General features: G+C 37.5%; 1 protein-coding gene across 1 annotated transcript in view; it reads left to right on the forward strand.

Moving 5' to 3' along the window:
• Nucleotides 1-2,855: 2,855 nt before the first annotated feature.
• ZZEF1 (zinc finger, ZZ-type with EF-hand domain 1) overlaps nucleotides 2,856-16,776 on the forward strand; it is a gene marked incomplete at its 5' end in the record, with an annotated part of 53,387 nt that continues 39,466 nt past the window's right edge. Inside the window, 14 exons of the mRNA XM_010290860.1 lie at nucleotides 2,856-3,000; nucleotides 4,122-4,316; nucleotides 5,226-5,397; nucleotides 6,104-6,303; nucleotides 7,384-7,594; nucleotides 9,012-9,128; nucleotides 9,339-9,517; nucleotides 10,549-10,647; nucleotides 11,756-11,847; nucleotides 12,815-12,963; nucleotides 13,507-13,618; nucleotides 14,801-15,016; nucleotides 15,905-16,005; nucleotides 16,323-16,492. Coding sequence (XP_010289162.1) covers nucleotides 2,856-3,000; nucleotides 4,122-4,316; nucleotides 5,226-5,397; nucleotides 6,104-6,303; nucleotides 7,384-7,594; nucleotides 9,012-9,128; nucleotides 9,339-9,517; nucleotides 10,549-10,647; nucleotides 11,756-11,847; nucleotides 12,815-12,963; nucleotides 13,507-13,618; nucleotides 14,801-15,016; nucleotides 15,905-16,005; nucleotides 16,323-16,492 — 2,158 coding nt within the window. The remainder of the gene's footprint in view (nucleotides 3,001-4,121; nucleotides 4,317-5,225; nucleotides 5,398-6,103; nucleotides 6,304-7,383; nucleotides 7,595-9,011; nucleotides 9,129-9,338; nucleotides 9,518-10,548; nucleotides 10,648-11,755; nucleotides 11,848-12,814; nucleotides 12,964-13,506; nucleotides 13,619-14,800; nucleotides 15,017-15,904; nucleotides 16,006-16,322; nucleotides 16,493-16,776) is intronic.

The following is a 16,776-nucleotide window of genomic DNA, read 5'->3' on the forward strand; positions in this document are numbered from 1 at the left end:
CTCTGCACGAAGAATGTAGTTGTTTTGGTGTTTTTCCTGCTCTCGGGAGTGGGGGGAAAAAACTTGTCAAAGGATTTATCATAATACGGATATGTGGTCACATCTAGTCTATCCTGCGGAGTTGGGATGTTGCGAGTTGTGTGGAAAACCTTGACGTCATTGTTTCTGTAACTGGTGCTAGCCCATGGGCTGTAGTATTTTAGATTTCCAGGGTGTATTTTACACTGATGAGAAGTTAGTTTGTGGGTGGCAAGTCAATAGGTTTCACTTTTTAATGTTTATAGAACCCTGTCTGGCATAGACTAAGTTTTGATCTGCCCATTGAGTTTTTCTATTGTCAGTGCGGCTTGTGAACACATACTTTGAATGCTTTACGGGCAAAATGAACCTTCATTTAAATGCAATATCTATTTTCTAGATAAACTGAACCTCTCACTCCTTTTTTTATTCGTTAGTGTTTCGGCAGCTATCGTGCAGTGTGTCCGTCTTTCGCTTGAAACGTTAATGCTGCGGCTCTACTGAGAGCAAAGGATGAAGTAGAGAGTTTTCCTCAGTCCCACTTCAGCTACTCTGTCATGCTGTCCAACGCCTGAGCTGTCTGTGAGATGAGGGGTGGTTTGTCCACGCGCTGTGTTTCCTAGCGATCGCCTTAGCCATCGTTTCCCAGGAAAGACGTTTTTTTTATGTTTGTTCGTGCTCAGGGTTGAACTGGGTAGGAAGTGTGTGGACTTTTATTTAGGAGTAGAATGTAGCTGGGTTGTGGTAGAGCTGCTACTGTGTTTGTATCATGTCCCAGTCATGAACACAACTCAAAAGCTCGGAGTACAGGTTTGCATACTGATTTTTTTCCTTTTTTTTTGCTTATACCCTCATCGCACAGAGCGGCTTGTCTGAGCAGTAGAAATTGTGTATGTTTTGCGTCAAATATTAGAGTTTGTTATACTGAACAGTGAAAAAAATAATCTTAGAGTTCTAGGGTTGGTGCAATCTCCTGAGATTATAGGAAGAGTTTAAAAATAAAATAACAAAATACTGAATTAAGAGGCAGAGGAAAGCACGTATGTGGTAATCTCTTCTTACATGGAAGTATAAGAAATTGGTTTAAAGTATCTCATGAGTAGTTCACAAGTAACATCACAAAACTTGCTGTCATGTTCACTTTATATTTTAGTAATTGCACAGTTTGACTTCAAATATGATGAGAAAAAGTCATAATGGCAAGAGTGGCATGGTGCGAAACTGTATGTTGAATTGTTTTAGCAACTGCACTGTGTTTGTTAAAATTCATTTTGTCTGTATTGTTGTCCTCAAGCAAAGGTCTTAGTTTTTTGCTTCGGTATTTACCTGGTGCCCCGCACGGGTCCTCTTCGCTACTAAGAATGAGTTTTTTTAAAGGTGGTCATTGTTAGCATGGGTTCAGCTGTATGTTTAACAAGAGTTTATAAAGGTACTAAGTTAAAATTCAGCTCTGTGCTGCAGAGGTGTCGTTGGCGCTTTAGTCAGCTAAAATATGGCATTTTGATTCTGTTGTCTTCTGAGATCTTTGCTCCCGTTTAAGTGGTATAATTATGTCATGGTTAATTGGCAGGTTATTTTGATCTAATAATTCTGGATTATTTCTCTGTAGGATAGTACTTTTAATGGTACATCAAGTTTGATAATCAGGTAGAAAACCAAGAGATTCGGGCATGCGCTTCTTCCCGAACAGTGATTTCTTGAGTCTGTCCGGCACTTGTGAAATGATCTGTTCTTAGAGGCCACATTTGCTGGGCTATGTAGCTGAACTTGAAATACCAAGTTCAGGACTGGGAGACTGAAGCCTTACTTGTAAAGAAATATCTCTTGTAAGTGCATTCCCAATTTATATGAGAAAAATGGGTGCTCCTGAAATATTGCATTTCTTTTTGGGGTACATTTGATTTTTTTTTTTTAGCAATTAAACAGAAGCTTGTTTCAAAATGAAATATGATTGTGAAAATATAGCTAAGGTGTTTTTTTTTCCATAGTAGCATGTCACTGGATCATGAGTTGTCTGAAGCAACGAGTTAAAAAAATTTACGTTTATGAGCTTGGTTCTGTTTTTATAGCCTTAGCTGAATACAAATATCTTGTACTTACTGCAATTTCTTGTACTTTTGTTGCTACAAAGATGTCAAATGCATAGCTGTGAGTTACTTTTTATACATGCTCAACACAACTTTTGATATTAAAAATTTATATTACGGTCAAAGTTAATAAAGCTGGCAATGATTCCCTTCAATAAGAAGAAAAAAACTTCTTTAACTCTTTCCATTGCTTTCAAAAATACTTTAACAAACTATGTTAAACTGGTATTTTGTGTGGGAGGACAGTATATGGAAGGAAATAACAAATTTTAAAAAATATTTTGCTTCTTAAATAAAGAAAATATTTAAAACGTGAAAGAATTTGAGCGGATGCAATGTGAGATGGCTGCAGCAGTAATGACTAGCGGATGGTATGGCTTTTAGAACTAATTCACCCTTTAATGGAAGAGCTTTTTAATGTTTTGTGAGCACCTTCTTCATAGTCCCAGGCGTCGGTGGCTGGGTACTGCTGATTCACTGGTATAGATGATGTGCTGTCTCCACCTAAGCATAACGATAGTTGACTTTTATAGGCAGGCAGTGCAAATGCCTTAAAACTTGCTAAAGACTGCAGATTTCCAGGCAGGCTGTTTCCTGTTGTCATAAATTCAATACTATGGAGAACAGATTCTTTTTGCTTCGTATTTCATGGTGTTGTAATGTTTACTGCTACAGTGTCTATGAATTACCTTGAATTTCTGCTTGAAATAAATAAGCTGAAATAAATTTTCTTTTTTTGTTCCTCTTCAGGCCTTTGCACAATTTGATGCTGAAGGAGATGGCACCGTAGATGTGGAGAATATGCTGGAAGCCCTGAAGAATTCTAGTGGAGCGAATCTCCAAGGGGAGCTTAGCCATGTAATCAGGCAACTGCAAGCTTGTTCGCTAGTTCCAGGTATGAGAACAGAGTGACAAAACAAATGGTTTCCTAAGTCCTGCACTATATAATGAGTGCTGCTTCAACAAGTTGCCTTAATAGTGTTGTTTGCACTAATCTTCACAAAACCATGGTCCAGGTCATTCTTGCTTGTCTAGTATCAAACAAGTGAAGTTGCTGTAAATTAGAAACTTCTCATAATTACATCCATCTAACTTACTTTCATAAATAACCGATTTTTTTTTCTCTGTGTGACTGGGGAGCTTCTTATCCTTGTTTGGCTTATCTCACAGACAGAAAACAGTTCCTTGCAAAATTTTGATGTCTAGCTAATGCAGTCTTGTACTTGATAACTGGAGGAATAAATCCTCCATTGAGTCTGTTTCAGGTGATGAGTCATATACTTTATTATTATTACATTGTCATTTAGCATTTGAAATACTGCTCAAACATAATTAATGTTTTATAGCATGTAGTTTGGAAAGTGTTGGTTTCCAGAATTTGATTTCTGGGATGAGTATCGGTTACTGACTTTCCTTCCAAGCTTTTGATGATAAGTGGCTAAAGGGGATTTGCCTTAGAGGATCAGACAAGAAGTGTTAGAGTAGGCTAATAGATAACCCAGAAGAGAGTACTTACAGGGTAGTATTTTATGCGCCTAAATGCACTGTGATTCAGAGTACAACTGTTCCAGAGCTGAAATTTCTTATTAAGTTGGTGGAAAGCATTAGGCGCCTCTTTGGGAATGAAGCACAATGCCAAAGCGAGATGCATAGCATTGCTGAAGGCGAGTGGTACGAGTACCTCAGCTCATTAGCCAAGCAGTATCTGTTTCACCTAGATATTGAAGGCAAAGAGTTTGGAACTTTTGGGATGGCAAAATAAGCATAAGAATTAAGATTTCTGGTAATTGTTTTGAACCCTTTCAGGCATTGAAAATAACTGGCAAAAATACTTGCCTGTACCTTTCACGGTCCTACTGTAAAGGTTGCAAACTTGAGCTGCTTCATATGGTGGAATTCCAGTATTGGCTCCCATGCCTAATTTGGATTTACCTAGCCATAAGATGTAGAGGGGGAAAATAATGACTTGGTCAAGTCAGATATTGCAACAAAGATAGAAATAACATCTCTTTCTAGGTTTTATTGATATATTTTCTGAGTCGAAAGAGCGTCTTGGTGTTCATGCTTCGATGATACTGAGGTTCTTGCACCGGAATCGGATTTCTAGTACTGCCATCCCTTACCCAGTGTTGGAGTACTTCAACAATATCTGTACCATGCGGTCCTCTGTATTGAAGGATTCTTTAGATCGACTTCTCCTAAGAGAGAGAGGTATGTAAATATCTTTTTTTTTTTTTTAGGGTAGTAGTGTAACTAAAACTTGAAGAGATTACAGGTAAAATAAAAAGCTTTCGTTACTCTTTGATCTTTAACAGGCACGACTCTTTATGAAGTTGATCTCCATGCTTCTGTGTTTGTTTTTTGGGGGGTTTTTTGAGGTGCATAAATTGATTTCCTGACTACCTAGCAATCTGAGTAACACACTGGGGTGTTCTTCATCTTTCTCCTGACCTGTTTCAGAATGATGATTACTAATTTTTGGTATTCTCTATTCAGTCAAATATCTCTACCAGTCACTAGAAACTTAGTTTCCATGTGGAGGTGAATGTTTTACGAAGTTGACTGTGTATTAAAAAATGATTTATTGTTTTGGGGTGGAGGTAGTGAATCTTTTACTGTGTTTCAGATGGGACTGTCCTGGTGGTGTCCCTAGAGGGAGGGCTCCTTTTCTTCACAGCTTGACTTGGTATTTTCAGATCTCTGCCCTTCTAGTGAAATAATTGATCACATTACGTGGGGAAACAGTCTGCTTTGTCCCTGCCCTGGAATAGCTGAATTGAGGTTTTCTCCATTGTATCTTACTTTTTCCTCTTATCTGTTTGTGTTTTGGCATAATAATAATAATAAAGCTGAAGCACTGATGAGGCCAGTAATGAAAGGAGGCGATACAGGCTATTGAATTCCAGGCAAAATAGGTGTTTTCATACTGCACGTGGTAGATTGAGATTATTGCAATTTCACCTGAAATGAGACTTTGTTGTCTTCTAGTTTCTGTCAGAAGCAGTTCTCCAGGAGCTGTGTCCTGGGCTGACAAGTTAATTTATATGGGATAGTTGTTATAAAGGTATAACAATTCTCAAAACAAGCAAAAGAAGAATATTATGAATTATTTCTTTGCAGAATACCCCAGTGACTTAAGTGGGAATCAGGAGTTGGACAAACTGAAGTCTGTCACAAAGTGCTACACTCACATAGAAACCTCATCCAATTCTGCTGATATTGACAAAATGATAAATGGAGAAACTACATCCTTCTGGCAGTCGGATGGGAGTGCTCGCTCACACTGGATACGGTGAGCGACACAGCAATGTACAGCTGAGGTTTGGGAGAGTTAGTCCCTCAGGTGTTACAGCCAGTTGAGGTGTAATTGAAAAAAATTGTGGAATTGAGTGACAGATGAGTATAGTTGAAAGCAGAAGTCATTAATCTCTGCATAAAGTTTAAAGGCCTAATCACCAAGTAAAAGGGTTCACCTGTAAAATGGCGTGTGTCTTCCATGCTGATACATACCCTTGTTTTGCAGCTGAGCTTTCCAAACTGTATCATAGATACAGTGGTTAGTACTTGAATAGAAGTGCTTTGCCACTGTCTAGAAAGTTACTGCTCCATGTAAACAGAAATGTTTAATGTTTTTTTGGTAGTATGTGTAGAATGTATACTTTAAAAAAAAAAAAACCCAAACATCTTGTTTTGGTCATTATTGACACCACATTTTTATTGCTGAGGAATTAATTTTCAGTTGAAAAGCTGAACAACAGCAAATTCTATATTCTCGCTTTTGGAGGTGACTGTCTCTTAAGTTAATAACCAGTTTTCTAACTCGTCCACCATGATACGAGGTTGGTAATGCCTGTGACGCGTTAGGTAATTTCCTAATAAATCCTAGCGGATTTATTTGTGTGTGTTTAAAAGTGGAAACTGAGTGAAGCTTAGCTAAAAGTGAAGTGCTTGACTTATTTTCTCTTTACAAGAACTGTTTTATCTTCTTTGCTTTGCAGTTTAAAGATGAAACCAGATGTTGTTTTGAGACATCTGTCCATTGCGGTGGCGGCTAATGACCAGAGTTACATGCCACAGCAAGTTACAGTGGCGGTGGGAAGGAATGCCAGCAGTCTTCAGGAGGTCCGAGATGTTCACATTCCAAGCAATATCACTGGCTACGTAACACTGTTGGAAAACGCTAACATTAGTCAGATGTGTGAGTCAATAAAGATACCATTGGTATATTATTTTTTGCTGCTTTTCTGAAGGTGAAAGGTTGGGTAGATCATAGACTGATGTGTTGAAATGTCAGTGATGAGAGCAGAAACTTTTGACCTTGTCCTTGAGTCAGAAAATTTGTTTTAATTATAGTTTAATTTTTAGCCTATAAGGGAGTCTTCTGAGTCTTTCCCATAGCATCTGTCTACTTGGGCTAAGGTTTGAAGAGCTAGAATGACTAAAGATGCAGTTTTAGCCTCTCAGTTTGAAGGCACTGGGCAATTTAAAAATATCTTTGCTTGCAGAGTAAAAGCCTATGTTGGATAATAGTATCGAGCAAAAAATCTGCGTCTGAGCAACTTTTTTTTTTGGTAGCAAAACTGAAGTTGATCAGATGATTTTTGTAAAGCAGGTTTTATGCTAAGAATTTTTAAGTAGTGCTATTTTTAAGTCTGGTGGATCTGTGGGTGCTATATTGGAATCAAGCAGAGAAAAGCTGCTTCTTCCTAAGATGGTTTCTGCAGGTTCAGAAATTTTGTCGCTTCAATTCAAATAGGCACTTTTCACTAAGCTGAGCTTCTGCCACAGAAGCAGGCAGCAAGGATATTGTTCCTTGAAAGTAACTAGGACAACGTTAGCTATGCAACGTGGTCAAGAACATACGTGAAAATTTTTATGTAACTTAAAAATTTGCTTTTAGGCTTTCCTCTTTTTTTCCTGTGTTCTCCACTACCACTCCCAAGATACTTCCTACATATGTAGGTAAAAAGGTACTAGTGAAATAATCTATAATCTGCTTTCCGCTTTCAGGGTGTTTTACTACTTTAATCCTAATTTTTAGCTGTACAATATGTAATGGATCACACAGGCCATTCAAAGGCTAAATTTTCAAATCGTAGGGTGCGTAGTGAAGAAACGCATGTGTATAGTTGTCTATATGTGGGAGTAATGTTACATACCTGCTGCTATTTTTCTAAGAGATTTTGCAGTAATTATTGTTTTGAATATCTGGATTCTTCTAAATCTAATCCAGCAGAAGAAATGGGGGGGAAAAAAAATCTCTTCTGTGTTTTGACAGATGTACAGATAAACATCAAGCGTTGCCTTAGTGATGGATGTGACACTAGAATCCATGGACTCAGGGCCGTCGGTTATCAAAGAGTCAAGAAGGTGGGCGTCTCGGTGTGCGATGCTTCGGCTATTTGGTACTGGTCTCTGCTGACCTCTCTGGTAACAGCTTCCATGGAAACAAATCCAGCATTCGTTCACACTATTTTACAAAATACTCAGTAAGTACCAAACTTCTATGGTGTGTAATTTTTTTTATTTTTTTTTAATTATTATTTTTTAAATACTTCTAGCTTTAGCAAACTAATCTACCTTGTGTAACTGGTTTCCACTCCCTCCATTAATGTGTTTAAACGTCTTTTTAGCTATCATGCTGTTTAAATTTTTCTATTTCTCTTTTATCCATTTGTGCATACTAGAACAAGTGTAATTCTCCTAACTGTTGTATCTAATCTAATTGTTAAGCCATGACTGAAAAATATGTTTTTTCCGTATCCTTTCACTTGTAATAATTTTGAGAAGCCTAAAATGAATTAATTTTTGTTATTGATTTTATTGATTATGAATATTGGACACCTACTTATGACTGGACCTTAATTTAGCTTAATTTTCAGTAAATTTTTGGTTGTGTAGTGCCTTGTCATGCCTTACATGAGGGTATAGTCGGGTATATGCAATCTCTCTGTGCAGATGTTTGCTTGCGGTGACTGGCTGTTTTTTCTGTGTAATGTTTCCTTGTTGGACTGCCAAACACTTCTGCACGATGACTGGAAGGATTGGAATCCTAATAAAATTGCAACACACCCACATCAACTTTTATGCAGCTTAGTTAGCATGATGCCACCATGCTTAAGAGCACTGCTGTCATTAGGTTAATGAATACTGTAGGCTAAAGTCCATTAAGCCTGTCTCTTAATTTGTGTCATCTATGAAACATCTATAGTTTAGATAACTTTATGTATGCTTGTGTCTGAGGAAGGTTCATAGTTGCAAGCTTTATTAAAACTGAGGGCCTGCAGTTTTTTCCCAGTTTAGAGATTTTTTTTTTTTTAATATAACATGAATACCGAGTCAATAAAGCCTAAGAAAGTTGTAATGGAGAAATCTTGACTAAAAATATGCTTTCAGGAATTACAGACTCAGTGTTTGGAATTATAAAGCAAAACCCCAAACTTTAGTATTGGATAAAATGACTGATGAAACTGCTTAAGAATTCCTATTTTCAGTGGTTATTACATTGTCTTTGGGAATCAAGCCGAAATTCTGAGCTAACAATTTAAAAGCAATTTTCCCTTTATTAATGGACTCTTGCTCAATTCTAGAACTATTTAAAATGAAGCAGTACTTGGATGCTACACTATTTCTAATGCTGTCACAGATTTAATTCAAACCCCCTTGATTTATTTGTCTCATAAAATCTGATTATGAGACCCGATTCAAGATCACCTAGCAGTCGTTGAACTCTCCCTGCCTGGAATGCAATACTGGTTTTACCTTTTTGAAGAGATTTTCTGCATTCAGAAGGTATTTGTAGAGACCTGCTTACAAAAAGCATGAAGATTCAAATGTCTAATTTTAGAAGGCTGTTTTCTCTGATTCTGTCTGGTTTTCTGATGTGTGTTCTGTCCTTTTTACTAGGAAAGCACTGCAACACATGCCACCTCTATCCCTAACACCGGGCTCTATAGATTTTTCAAGCTTCTTGTCTCCAAATGTTTTGGAAGAAGTAGATAGCTTCCTTATAAGAATAACAAGGTGAGTTTGTGTTCATGTATTTTGATGCGGTGGAAAATGGTTTAGAAGAATTTTTAGTCGCCTGTTCTTTTTTGAGTATCTTGAAAAATTCAAAGGCATTAAGAAACAGGCAACTTAGATTTTTTCCATGTGAGTATTATTTGTCTTTATTTAAAAACAAAGTGTCCTGAGTTTTGTTTTCATACTGTTGGTTTTTTTTCCCCTCCCCAGTTGTTGTACTACTCCAGAGGTTGAACTTACACTCTTGGCCTTTGCCTTAGCCAGGGGGAGTGTTGCTAAAGTGCTAAGTTCTCTTTGTACGATCACTGATCATCTGGACACTCCGTACAAGGCTTCATCCCTTATCGCTTCCATGGCGACAGTCAGACAGAACCTGCTGTATAAATACGGTAAATGAATAATTGTTTCATCCTTTACTGTTCGTGCTGAGGACAATTTGCAGCTGTGAGTTGGTTTACTTGTTGTTCCATTGGGGTTTAAAATTATACAAGACTTCTAAATTACCAATTGTTACCAAGGAGCTAAACTGCCCTAAGAGTTGGCTAGGTCAGCTTTCTGTGATCTAAGAACTGAACCAGGCGGCATCACCTTGAGGGAGAAGACATGAACTTTGTAGATAGTGGCCCCTATATCAAGACAGTGATAGTGTTTGTATTGTAGAAAAGGCAGATGATATCAACTATTTATATTCTTCCAATAACACACTTTTTTGTACGTTTAGCCTCAGTAAGTGGTCTCTCTTGCAGACGTGTACAAATTTAAGATGTGTTTTAAATGTAATGTCATTAGCATCTATTTACAGTTCTTAGATTAATTTATAGAAGTGAAAATAAGAGTATGTCATAAGTGTAGAGCTGTGCATGGTCTGGCATAAGTAAATCTGGTAAGATTTTGCTGTGTTGACTATACTTGTTTGACAAATCTGTATTTTCTCAGGTGTCAGCTTCTGAGATTATCGTTAGTCTCTCATGAAGAATTTTCCCCTTTGTTTGCTTTTTTAGTATGTCTTGTCAGGACTTCTTTGCTTCTGCCAAATAATACATTAATTATTTTATAATTATAATATCAGTATTTACTTTCAAAAGTTTTGAAAATTGTTTTGTTTTTCCCGGCGTAGCTGCTGCTTTTTATAAGATGAGAGTGGTATTTCATGTATTGTGAATTCCAAAGTGTGCAAACAGTTGAAGGAACACTAATTGTCGTTATTTTCTTTGTCCTTCAGTCAGTATTGAAAATTTAAGCTATTTTAGGTTAACGTATTTCTTACACTCCAGTTTCTTCTGCCTTTTTTTGTCTGACAATGGTAAAAATCTTACAGCATCGTGATTTTTTCCATTTGTTTTCTGTATGAAGAACTTTAGAAAGCATATTTTCCAGGTTTTTTAATGGATTTGATAAACGTGTTGGTTTTCTTACTTAGCAAAACCCTTACAACTAACTCTGCAAGCATGTGATGTAAAGGGAAAAGAAGATAAATCAGGGCCCGAAAACCTCCTTGTGGAGCCATGGACTGGGGATGGTAAGAGCCTGGACTTAAAATCCAGAGTTTTCAACCGGACACAAAAGCTGTTAACAAGGCTGTGGTGCTGTTCCATATATATTTCTATATATTTGGTGCTACTCAGTAGTTTTAAGATACAGAAGATCTGTAATTATAAAAAAAGGGGGGGGGGGGGGGCAAACAAAAAAAAAAACCCCAAAAAACAACAACAAAACCCCCAAAAAACAAAACTAGAAATCCGAAAAAGCCCATATGTAAATTCTATTTTACAACAAGATGGATTTCTCAGGAGCCAGATTAAAACAAACAAAAACATAACATTGGATTTTGGGGAGGATTATTGATATTCTACGTGGAACTCGGCAATGAGCTGTCACAAAGAAAATTATACTAGAGCACAGTTTGTGGGTCAAAGTCATAAATCGTTTACTGCTAGTTTCCCAAATACTGATGGAGAGATATGGTAGAAATAATTGAAATTTTCACTGGCTGCTCATAACAATTAATTCTCCTTTAAAGCCTGTCTTTAATGCAATGTTTTTATGTACTGGATACAACCTAAACAAAGACTTGTGTTTCTTGACCTTTTTTAGTGAAATGCCACCTAATCTTTTTTAGAAAAATTGTGCAGTGCTACTGGTAAATAAAAGCTATTGTGATAGAAAATCATATAGCATATTCTAAATGCTTATTTTACCCCTCTGCTCGTGTGTATTGTTTGAACTTTTTTTTTAGTTATCTTGGGGATTGTCTTCTGTTCTATGAATTATGGTTTGGGGAACAGTGAGTTCTATCAGTGAAGAAAGCCACAAGCCAAAGTAATATTTGGGAGCTACTAATAACCTGTAATGGGGAAAGACTCTTGAAACTGCTACAGATATTGCAGGTGCCAGAGAGACACTGGCTGGAGAGATCAGTGTATGCTTTTGTGGGAGCGTATACTAACATAATACAGTCTTTTTGCTGTCTGTTATTCTATTTGGAAACATTTACTACTGAGCATTTTACTAGAAAAACATTGTGGGGGGTTTTTTCCCCCCCTTTAGTCCACAGTCTTAGTGTTCTCTTTCAAACGGCTTGCACTAGTGGTCCTTCCAACCTCAATCTATTCCAATTCCTGCTTTAGGTTTTCTCACTGAAACTGGGAAAACCAGAGCAAGCATCATCCTTTCGACTGGAACTGAATCTTCATTTCAAGTGACCCAAATTAGAATAAAGGTATGTGGTTCCTGTATGCTTTTGAAGTAGAAGGCTTGCTTTTTTCCCTAGTGATAGAGTTGAATTAGAATATTTTTTTATGAACTGAAATTCTAAATTCATCATGAAATAGTATAGGGTTTTACTCTGGTGTAAGTCAGTTCCTTAAGGGAACTTAAGGAAAAGGAGGCCTTAAAATGTTCGAAGGTGCCACAAGCATTTATTTTATGTTGCTTTTTTCTATATCTTGCAATCTACTCAAGCCATTGACTCTTGGGTGCATAGTTTCTCTCTAAAGAGCATGGATTTACATGTACGATCTTATATCTTACATTTAAAATAATTTCTCACCTCTGTAAATAGCGGGTTTCAAGATACAGAGCATGTGAGTTCAGATTAAATGTAGGTCTTTCAAATTCTTTTTAGAGACACCACTGTAATTTGAACATTTGGTGTGATTTTTATCTGGTTTAAAAGCAAGATCTTGTGATTAAATCTCATGTCTGGGACAAAACTTCAGTGAGATTTCTGCAGCGGAATTTTTTTATTTAAGGCAAAGCAGTAGTTTAATTCCTGGAATAAGGATGCACATTTCAATATCAAAGAGAATTAAACATGGATGGACTTCTGGCAAGTAAATTCTAACTGGAGCTGGAGAGGCAGCTAAGCTGTGTTGTAGTATATTGGTACTGGGATACACAATATTAGTTTTGTTTATTTTTTTAAAATAAAGTATACAAAGTTAGAATGAGAATTAGTAGGTAGAACTAGTTAATGTTAAGGTGCTAGCAGGGTGATAGATGTAGCAGAGTGATAGATGTAGCAAACTTTAACCATGTACATGATCCTGGTTCAGTGGGTTACAAAAGTTTTCATAACAGAGATCAATATTGTCAGTATTCAGTTACTTTCCACAACTTTTTTTCTGTGAAAGCAACACCTTTTATTGTCAAATTTTTAATACATTACTCTGTGTTTGTTCTTTTAGGTCCGAAGAGGTGCCATTGGGGCCCAGTGTGGGCTGGTGTTTGCTTATAATAGTGCTTCGGAGAAGTTCCACGCAGAGGAACACTTCAAAAGATTTGAAAGCTATGACAAATGGAAGCTGCAGGAATTCAAAGAATTTTTAAATAACAGGTATAGGTGGACTCGTTGTAATGAATACATGGAAAATAAATGTTATCTTAGATCTTTTTGCAATGCCACTTGAACTACTGAGAATTGTTCCAAATGACTTAAATTGTGCATCATTTAATTGTTACTTGTTTGATTTTTAATGAGCCTCAATGTGATGTGTTTGAGGAAATATGTGTATAGCTGTTGCCTTCAGCCTCTTGATGTAAAGACCTATTTAAAAAGGGATATAGCAAACTTTCTACTTGAGGGGCAGGTCACTGATAACAAACAATTTATAGGAAGATCATATGTTAATTAGCCTTTATTAAATTACTTTCTCAAAACTGTTGCTTAGGAGTGAGGGGAGGTTAGGGACCATGACTAAAAAGATTTCCTTAATTTTCATACCTTGCATGTGCTGGAGTTTGGGTGTCTGAAAGTTTCTGTCGTCTCTCTTATCTTTATAGCCATAATGTGCAAAAAAAATTTTGGTAGCGTATCAACAGCTTTACAGTTTCTTTAAACTTTTTCTTTACAAAGTTTGTTACATCCTTTTATACATAGGAGCAGTTTTTCCTGTGATCATTTGGGAGATGATGATCCTATTGGCTGGTTTGAAGTGGAAGAAGAATGGGATGAAGTTGATGTCAAAATGCAGCAATGCCGAATTTCCCAAGTAAGAATCGATGAAAATCCATTGGCCCAGTCTCAGTGAGCAGAGGCTCATCTCTGTGCGTTGTTGTAATGCCAGTTGAAAAACCCACAACTTTTTGTGCAAGGAGGACTCTTCCGGGTAGAGGTAGAAGTCAGTGGGCTTCTAGTTAAATGAATGATTTGACTTCTGTCCTCTGAGTTTTAGTCTTTTTCTCTGTATGTACACATGTATAGCTGCAGTTAAATGGTGCTTCAGGATCAAATTGAATGCAATATTAGGAGATAATGTGCAGACTAGTGGTTTTATCATGAAGAAATATTTCTGAAAAGGATGACAAGATTGTTGCTTTATTCTAATACCTAGCCAAATTAACTACTGCATAGTTGTAGCACTTCTTCTTTCAGAGCCAGGTTCTTCAACCCTTGTTTTAAGGAACAAAAAATTACTAAGCAGTTCCATCAGTTCAGTTGATTTCCTTGAGGAATATGGGACTTTTCTGTTTCAAGAGTGGCACAATATGGGTTTTGACTTGTAGTGCTTAAGTAGGAAACTTTGCTTTTCAGACCCTGCATTTATCTTGTTTTTGGAGTCAGCCGTTGTGTAGATCCCCAGTCCTTTTTTGTACTGTGGAAATTAGCAGAGGTGGTGGCACAGTTGTAAGTCACCTGGGAATTTTTCTAAAACTGTCACCGCTTGCTCGGGCATTCTGCTGTTGTCTGTGTAACCCTTAGTCCCTGAGACTCCCGAGCGTGCAGGGTACATCTGGATGGCAAAACTTGCTGTTCCCATCAGCTTTGTGTTCTGTACCTCACTGTGGACAGATTGCATAAAAGTATGTTTTAAATATTACAAATTGATCCTCTGCTTGCTTTTGAGTGTAGCTAATATTTTTTTAACCTGCAAAAATGCTGTAATTACAGAGCCAAGGAACAGAGTATGCAGAATGAATGAAACTGATAAATGAATTAACTAACTTTGCAGATGCTTGTAGAGGTCACAGAACCATCACTGTGACTTTTTTGGATGTGGGGAGAATTCAAGCTTAGCCTGAATCTCAGGCTCAGTATTTTAAACTTCTGGGCGTGTTTGACAGGGAATGAGGCTTGCCCTCCCCCATCTTCACGTGTGCACTCCTGTCTTTTAAAAGCCAAATTTGTATTAACTTTTAAAACCAGCTTTTGTGCTGTGTGTATGTCCTTCTAGTACTTGATGATAAAGTTCCTGTGCACAAGAGAAGACACAGCAGAACGGCTCGGAGTTCAAGGCCTGAATATTCTTGGGTATCTTCGGCCTATGCGAAATGAGCCCAATAGGAGCATGAACTGCTTGCAGTGCGGGAAAACTGGTGACGATACAGTTTGTGGCGCAACTCTTCTCCTGAAGACACTTAATTTCATCCAGCAGCTGGCACAGGACCTGGTATTTTTACTTCTCAGTTCTTTTTAAGCGTGTATTTACCATGCTAAAAGCAGTAAGGCTATGCTAGCGGTAATTGTCAATGGATAAAGAAGAGTCTTGCTGCTGGGTAGCTGTTAGAACCGTGCTGTGAGAGAAAAAACGGTTTCTGAAAAATGGCATTCTGTGTCTGTTTCCTGAAGTTGACTAGGAATATGCTCCCTTTGGGTCCAGAAGAGAGTTAAGAACCATTTTTCAGCATCATGTTATAACAGTGCTGGGTGAAGTACGTGCAACAGAAAGATGCTCTACTGTCTATTACATAACGTAGCTCTTCCTGAAGCAAACGTGGAGAACGCTGTTTGGAGAGGTAGCTAGACGAGTTCCATAGATGAAAACATGTCCTCTTTTTATCTGAAATAATTCTGTAAATATCTAGGGTGAGATGTACACAGTTAAGACATATGGCTGGTATGTGCTGATGTATGTCAGCATGATGTACCCTACTTCTGAGGATATAAGTCGAAAGCATGTGCTGTTCATACAGTGCATACATCTGTGCCTTTTCAACTTTCATTCTGAGCTGTGGGCAGTCTCATTTTGGCTGTTAGTTACTTTCAGTCAAATTAGAAGAACAGGTAGAGGTTGTAAAGCCTTTTGGTGGTGGAGGACAGGGATGGGGGACTAGACGTATGGAAAGAGGAGAGGGAGTCCTTATTAATAGCTCTGAAGGGGAAGGTCTCAGCATGAACTATCACATTTAGACACTGGAATAGCCATGAAAGAACTTACACTGGAATTCATTTTAGCTGCAAATTTATAGGAAACTAGGCTGCTCGGGGGTTTACTTTTTATAAATGTGTTCTTTATAAAGTTAATTTTCCAATCCTGCATTTTCTTTGCCTCTTTAAGGTTCAACAGAAGGAGAGTGGATTAAAATACAAGTCGCTTTTAGATTTCACAGGCCTTGATCTGCAGCTGTTCTGGAATTTTTACAATAAACTTCACCAAAAGTAAGTCACTTATTTACTGTGTGGTGAAGCACTAATCTGTGTGTGTATGTATAAATAAACTATGCTTAGTTTAGTTGCAGCGGTTTCTTCTTCCTAAACTACGTATTTACATAAATAACATTTTCCTACTGCCGCTATGTGTGTTTTTAACTATAATGTTATGTAGAAGCTTGAGATGTAGCTATAATTTTTTTGGCTATGTGCTCTCTACTCAGTGTTTTTTTAATCCGTCTGAGATAATGACTTTCGTAGCATTATCTGTTTGGTGCAAAAGATCTCTTTTCTAGTTTTAGCTTCTGTTCTATGCTTTCTTACAGCCCAAGGGAAGAATGCATCTTTGCTCAAACAATGCTATTGCGGCTTCTCCAGAGCTGCTTCTCTGTGCTTACTGGAGACAATAAAACTGCTAAACCTCAAGAAACTTCTCAGAGCAAAACATCTGGTGACACAGAAGCTGCAGAAGAGCTTTATAGACATTTGTGTGAAGGTAATTTTTATTGAATATATTAACTGTTTTGTCTGTTCTGGCTTACAAGTACGTTATAGTTACAATTTGCGAAAAGATATTTATTCCTACAGGCTGAGTCAGCTACTGTGCCTTTGTTTCTTCAGGTCAGAGTGTGCTAATTAGTTTATCACAGTGATACTTTCCTTGACCCTACGAAATGGTTTTATAGACTTTCTGACAACGTGTGGTCTGGGAACAGCTGCAGCAGAAAACTTCTTTCAAACGTGTCACCCGCTTGAACCAGTGGGGAGCGTGATCCTTTA

Source organism: Phaethon lepturus, unplaced genomic scaffold (assembly GCF_000687285.1).
Source record: "Phaethon lepturus isolate BGI_N335 unplaced genomic scaffold, ASM68728v1 scaffold16017, whole genome shotgun sequence".
In the NCBI taxonomy this organism is placed as follows: Eukaryota; Metazoa; Chordata; class Aves; order Phaethontiformes; family Phaethontidae; genus Phaethon; species Phaethon lepturus.